General features: G+C 44.5%; 1 protein-coding gene across 2 annotated transcripts; it reads left to right on the top strand.

Annotated features, from left to right (window-relative positions):
* Nucleotides 1-2,274: 2,274 nt before the first annotated feature.
* LOC124683089 (serine/threonine-protein kinase SAPK3-like) lies at nucleotides 2,275-5,515 on the top strand. Of its 2 annotated transcripts, XM_047217673.1 has the most exons (9): nucleotides 2,275-2,624; nucleotides 2,831-2,905; nucleotides 3,373-3,474; nucleotides 3,591-3,644; nucleotides 3,724-3,816; nucleotides 3,904-3,996; nucleotides 4,518-4,622; nucleotides 4,740-4,838; nucleotides 5,018-5,515. In XM_047217673.1, the coding sequence occupies exons 1-9, from the start codon at nucleotides 2,502-2,504 to the stop codon at nucleotides 5,288-5,290; spliced, it is 1,017 nt and encodes a 338-aa protein (XP_047073629.1). In that variant the 5' UTR covers nucleotides 2,275-2,501; the 3' UTR covers nucleotides 5,291-5,515. The 2 variants fall into 2 exon arrangements, with proteins under 2 accessions (XP_047073629.1, XP_047073623.1); XM_047217667.1 differs by having other exon boundaries at nucleotides 3,724-3,996.
* Nucleotides 5,516-6,862: the final 1,347 nt, after the last annotated feature.

Here is a 6,862-nt window from a genome sequence, read left to right on the forward strand (position 1 = left end):
ATTAGCCTGCTTGGGACGAAGGCGCTCTAATTTGGTGCAATAATATCCGGTAAAACAATCTTTAGTCTATTTGCTATGACCTTCAAAATCAGTTTATAAACCACACTACACAAACTAATTGGCATGAGATCATTCATACTCATAGGATTGGGCACCTTTGGGATCAACACTACACATGTCTCATTCCAACCCTCGGACATCTCACCTCCATTGAGAGACAGGAGAAATTTTGCGGTAACGCTCTTTTCAACCACCTCCTAATACTTCTTGTAGAAGAGAGTGGGCATATCGTCGAGTCCGGGTGCTTTTTAGGTCCCCAATACTTTCCAAAGCACTTCTCACTCCCTCCTCTGTAAACACCTCCATGAGTGGGTCATTCATCTCCGGCGTCACATGCAGATCGATGTGATCCATGATTTCGTCCTTTCTTGTACGGGTAGTAGAGGAAAATAGGTTTATAGAATAATTAATAGCTACTTCCTTCATTTCCTCTTATTCTTCATTTCTACTCCGTCCTCCCTTCTTACCACCTTAATCCTATTTTCTTTTTTCCTCCCTGATGCCATCGAGTGAAAAAACTTTGTGTTTCTATCGCCCTCTTTCATCCAGGTTTTTTTAACGGGTACGGGTCCGGAAGGACCCAGAGGCTGCTTCATTTATAAGCGGTGGCTAAACAAATTACAGGGGAGTCCGCAGAGAAAGTAGAAACTGCAGAAAAGACCCCAGGAATTACAACAAGGTCCTTAGGACAAAAAGATAAAAAGAAATCGGGTCCTCGATATCCTTCTCCACCGTCAAGAGTTGAGCTCCGCCGCCGCGCCAGGAATACCTGCACCGGGGACGAACCACTTGGGCCAGCACCACTGTAAGGTGCGCAGCAACAGGAGCTAAAGATCCTCCGCGTCGGCTTGAAGCATGGAGGAAGATAGACCATTGAAGCATGGCCTTGGAGGGTCGCCTTTCGACCATGATGTGCAGAGGCAGGGCGGAGTTGACCGCCAGCTTCAGTCCTCTGCTGAGGAGCTCCAGAGACGAGAGCGCAGAAGCTCTCTGGCGCAGCAGATGTTCCCCGCCGTCTCCAAGCCACAGCTCCCTTTACAACCTCCACTCCCCATCCCCCCTCGCCTCCACGGTCGGCCAGGGATAGGAGGTAGACCATCAGAGAAGCTTGAGCTTGGCAACAGATACATGCCCTTTATTTGTGGAGTCGCCCACCGACCAGATCTTCACCGCATCCAACTCGGACCGCCGGAGTTCGTCGGGGAAGAAGGTCACAGGCCAGCTACTGATCTCGGCCAAGAGATCTAGCAGCCTACCCCCGGCATAGTGCCAAACACCGGCATAAAGCCAAGAAAACCTAGATCTACTAGAGCTGTACACTAACCTAACTCCGGCGCCTCTCCTAGGCCATCTCCTGCCGGCTACGCCGGCGGAGAGGCCATCAGATCGGCCTGGCCTCTGGTGGAGAACTCTCAGTTACTGTAGCGTGAGGAGAGAGGTGAGGGGGGAAATGAGCGGTGTGTTGCGGGTTTTTCATCCAGGTCACATGGGCCCTTTGCTTCCAATACAACCCCCCTCTAGTCTTTTAACCTACTTAACTTGAAATGCATCACATCTTCCTTCTACATCTACTTTTTAGAGATATTGTCTCTTCTCCACCCCTCCAACTCCTTTAACTTATTTATTATTTTGTCTAGATATCATACCACCTCTCTAGTCCAGCCTCTAAATGTTCATATTTTGAAAAAACAAATCGAGATTTGAACAATTTTCGAATGTGAAAGTATTTTAGATTTGAACATTTTATAATTTGGATTTTTTTCTAAATATTAACATTTTTAAGTATGAATATTTTTCAAATCTAAAAATTTCTCAAAACTGAAAGTTTTCCAAAAAAAACTTCAAATCTGAAATGTTTTTGGGTTTGAACATTTTTGAATTTTAATATTTTCCGAATCTGAAAAAAAATTAAAAAAAAATAATAGTACAAGGTATATATTAAAATATAGAGGACATGTATTTTTTTTAGGCCAAACGAGGCGTACGGCCCTGCAAAGATAGAGGACACGTAAGGCGGGTGAGGCCCATATGCATCTAGACAGGCCACGTCACCCTAATCCGCCATCACCGCGTCGGACGTGCCATCTAATCTACCCAGGGCCCGCCACCTGCCGCCCGCGGATTAGGTGAACCGCGACGTATCTCCGGCCCGGCCCCACTCGCAATTCAAAAACCGCCACTGTCTCCTGCGCTACACGCGTCGCCCATCGCCGCCCTCCTTCCGTCGCTTCCGCCCCAACTCCGACGCGAGGCCTCGCTTCGCTTTCCGGTGACGGCGACCAAACTCCCTATATTCTCCTCCGCGGCTGGGTCAGCACTCAGCGCGCAGCTCCGTCCGGTGCTTCTCCCGCTGTCGATCGGAGTTCGTTCGAGTTGGAGCCAGCCCGCGCGCGCCCCCTTTGAGTTTTGGGAGAGGGTCTTGGGCCGGCCGGGCGGCGGCGATGGAGGAGAGGTACGAGGCGATGAAGGAGCTGGGGTCCGGCAACTTCGGGGTCGCGAGGCTGGTCAGGGACAAGCGCACAAAGGAGCTCGTCGCCGTCAAGTACATCGAGAGGGGCAAGAAGGTATTATCGATCGTGTCTGTTTCTTCTGTCACTTTCCTCTGTGCTTAGCTTTGAGGTTTGGTCGTAGAGGGTTCATCGGACTGGTGGAGTTGGGGTTCTTCTTGGCGAGGAATTGAATCGTCCTCGATAGCCAGATAGAAGCGCGGTGAATATGACTGCAGGCCAGTTTGTGTGTTGCCTGATGGGGTTTGTTTGTGTGCGTGCAGATTGATGAGAATGTGCAGAGGGAGATCATCAATCACCGGGCGCTCCGGCACCCTAACATCATACGATTCAAGGAGGTAATCAGGAAATCCTGACCCATTGATCTATGGTAAATTCGCTGATTGTGGACGAATTTGTAATGTTGAAATTGGATGGTTCTGACGTCTGAACTAATCCGCCTGTCGTCTAGACAGTGTGAGATGGTACTTTCGTTTGGATTAAATGGTGATTTGGATTTTTGAGTTTTTGCATCATGACTGTATCTTCCAGTTATTAGTAATGTTGTAGTTAGTAGTAATTTCTGGCTGGGCAGCACTGAACCCCACAGTCCAGGGTCACTATGAACTGATAATTGTTGACAGAGTGGTTTCAAAAGCATAGAAGTTTATCCTAGACCATGGCTCTGGATTTTTAGTTTGACTCTGTCTGATCTTCACCTTAGAAACTTATCATATGTAGATAAAACTTAATGGACTTGCTACAATATGGTCTTGCTTATTTTCTAAAACATTTTCTTTTTTCCTGAATCAATTGGGATTAACAGGTTTGTTTAACCCCTACGCACCTCGCGATTGTCATGGAATATGCGGCTGGCGGAGAACTCTTTGAAAGAATATGCACCGCAGGGCGATTCAGCGAAGATGAGGTTTGCTCTGCCCCAACTTCCTTACCTTTGTTATACCGTCTGGCTAGTGGCTACCTCCCTTAATTCTGAACCACGTCTGCTAACAGATGTAATCTGTTTGCTATGTGTGTCGATAGGCAAGGTATTTCTTTCAGCAGCTACTTTCAGGGGTCAGCTACTGCCATTCCATGGTATGCCTGCTTGTTGCAAATCTTCAATGGAAACTGTTAGCAGAACTGAGATTCCCATGGACTGATATTGCGAATGCAGGAAATCTGCCACCGTGATCTTAAACTGGAAAACACACTCCTGGATGGGAGCCCAACACCTCGAGTAAAGATTTGCGACTTTGGTTACTCAAAGGTGCTAATAGTTACTGATATGTTTCATAGTCTTTCTATAAAATGGGGCTCTCTCCTTGCTGACCACGTTGGCTATTGTGCTTTCCAGTCTGCTTTGCTGCATTCCAAGCCAAAATCAACAGTTGGTACTCCGGCATACATAGCACCGGAAGTTCTTTCGAGAAAAGAATATGACGGCAAGGTAACATCAACCTTCTCTCCCCCTCCCCAGAGAAACAAGGTAAATAATTTGCAGGAATATCAGTTAGTTACCTAGAGAAGTTACTGAAAATTGAAAGAGAGTTTAGACTGAGATTATCAGTTTAACCTACCTCAATTCAGATATAGGTATCTAGCTTGCTTACCACATACTCTTTTAACAGAACATAACCATATATTCATATATTGTGTTGTTGAAATAGTGCGAGAGCCAATCAACTTGAAGGATGCGAGTAAGGACACTGACTATTGAAAATTTGATTTTTGCCGTTCATGTAGCACTACTATCAGGCTTTCTTTTCCAACGCCGCAGAAGGATTTAGCTTACCAATGATCCACTGCCACTAAAAATGCTACAGTCATCACTATTTAATTTTGTATATCAATAGTAATGTCTGGCAATGCTATCGAAGTTCATGTACTTTCAATCTTTTCATGATTCTGAGACGTTATAGTATCAGCTTCCAACTCTGCATCTTACGACGGAACGGTTTCCTTCCCCAGGTAGCAGACGTATGGTCCTGCGGCGTGACATTGTACGTGATGCTCATCGGGTCGTACCCATTTGAGGATCCTGATGATCCAAGGAACTTCCGAAAAACGATCAGCGTAAAGGCTCAGTCCATCCTCCTTAATAAATATCATTACCCTGTTCAGCACCTTCCTTGTTTAGCGTGCCTGAAACTCCGAACTTAATGCGAATGCACGTCTTGTGACACTTGACAGAGAATCCTTGGCGTGCAATACTCCATTCCAGACTACGTCAGGGTATCCTCCGACTGCAGAAACCTCCTGTCCCAAATATTCACTGCCGATCCTTCAAAGGTACCACTGCTTATCCTCTTTTCTCTTTCAGTTTAGTAACTTGCACTTCAGATTTCTCCAAAAAGGCAAGTCTTTGATGTCCAGACTCTGCCTACATTTTCTGCATCTTGTAATCTGACACCGCAATTCCCTGAATCGTGCCTAACAAAAATGATTCTTCTATGTCTGAAACTCTGAAGAGAATCACGATCCAAGAAATCAAGAAGCTGCCGTGGTTCCTGAAGAGCCTACCGAAGGAGATCTCGGAGAGGGACAGGGCCAACTTCAAGGAGCCTGAGCCGGAGACGACAGTAGCGGCACAGTCCGTGGAGGAGATCATGCGGATCATCCAGGAGGCCAAGGCCCCTGGCGACATGTCCAAGTCCTCCGCCGATGCTGCACTGCTCGCCGAGCTTGCCGAGCTGCAGAGCGACGACGACGAAGAGCCGGGAGACGAGGGGGAGACCTACTAACTGAACCCTGCATCGCAGTGCACGCAGATGCAGGCGCGCCTGTGTAGCTGTTCATATATACGATCTGGAATACGGTTTGTTGAGACAACAATAAGGCGCCGAAGCGTATGATATGATTATGATACCCCTTGTACTGGCGTTGTGTACATTACTGAACATTGCACGAATTTAGCGTGCAAGAATAAAAGAAGATGATTGGAAAATAAATCTTCCAACCTGTTTGAACGGGGAACGATTTAAACCTGCAAACATTTTATAACATCGAAATGAGTTGCAAAAAAGAAAAGAAAAAAATCAAATCCTTATTTGCGCCATACGACGATAAGAACAAACAATGTTAGGGAATAGCTGATTTTCAATCAAGCCACGATTTCTTGTTCAAAAAAATTAAACCATGTAATTATTCATGGATTGCTGCTTTATGATAGGTTCTCATATATCCACTTTACAAGTATGTTAATAATGAGGTTTCAGACATTGATAAGGGTATTCAAGAGGCAACATTTACCACTAAGTTTTGGTATACTACTAGGTATAAAATCTAAAACGTTATAATATTCTGAAAATACTTGTGAAGACAAATATTTGCATATGATTTTCAAAGTTCTAATATAAATAGTGAAAATGTGGGGTCATTGAAAGTTTAGAAAGATACTATATTAAAGGTTTGTTCAAGACGTTACTTTTTTTGAAACTTGAGGAGGTACTGTTTATAGGAGTTTATCTTTTTTCTTTCTCCAGTGGGTCAAATTTTTATTCGATGTTCTACGGTGTGGTGCATGGCTGCTTGCACATTGTGTCGATGTAAAAAAATATCTCAAGATTTTTTATTTGTTTGCACATCTATTTAGACTACTGTTTGGTTCATCTCATGTATAGTAGCGAGCTGATGTTTGAACCAGGAAATCACCTTGAGCTTCATGCCGGACATGGAAAGAGAACAATAGCCGAAGCCTAGTTAAAAGGTTTGACGAGGGCTGGTCCAAAGGCTTAATAAGTAAAATCTTGCATAAACATATTCTTGGGAAGTTACACTTTAAGAAGGGTTTAAAGATCAAGGTCTATCGACTAGACTAGGGTGAATAGAAGATAATCAAAATTTACGCAAATTAGATCTATAATGTAAGTAACAAAGAGTTAGATGCAAAAACACCAGACGTGTCACAAATTCAAGTTATTGGTGTGCACCTCTACATTTTTTTTATAGACACTTAGGAGCATAGCGCCGAAATTGCTTAACCTTCTTATCCTTCAGCTAAGTTCATGAAAAGCTCACACGATCACTCATAATTGTCTTGAAGTGGTCGTAGGACCTTCAATATCTTCTTGAGATGGATCTACCAGAAGGAAGGTATGAATCCACCCCTAGCTGATTATAAGATGCTAACAATCCAAAAGCAATAGATTAAGATCTCCAGAATTGATGTGCGCTTGCTTGATAAACCCGAGCCTCAAGGGGAACCAGATCCCCACATAGAGAAGAGATATTGGTCAAAGATTCTCTCTTCTGTTGCACCGACTACAAAATCGGTGATATCAAATTTTAAATGAATGGTCAAATCTCCGAAGCCA

This window comes from Lolium rigidum, chromosome 1 (assembly GCF_022539505.1).
Source record: "Lolium rigidum isolate FL_2022 chromosome 1, APGP_CSIRO_Lrig_0.1, whole genome shotgun sequence".
Taxonomy (NCBI): Eukaryota; Viridiplantae; Streptophyta; class Magnoliopsida; order Poales; family Poaceae; genus Lolium; species Lolium rigidum.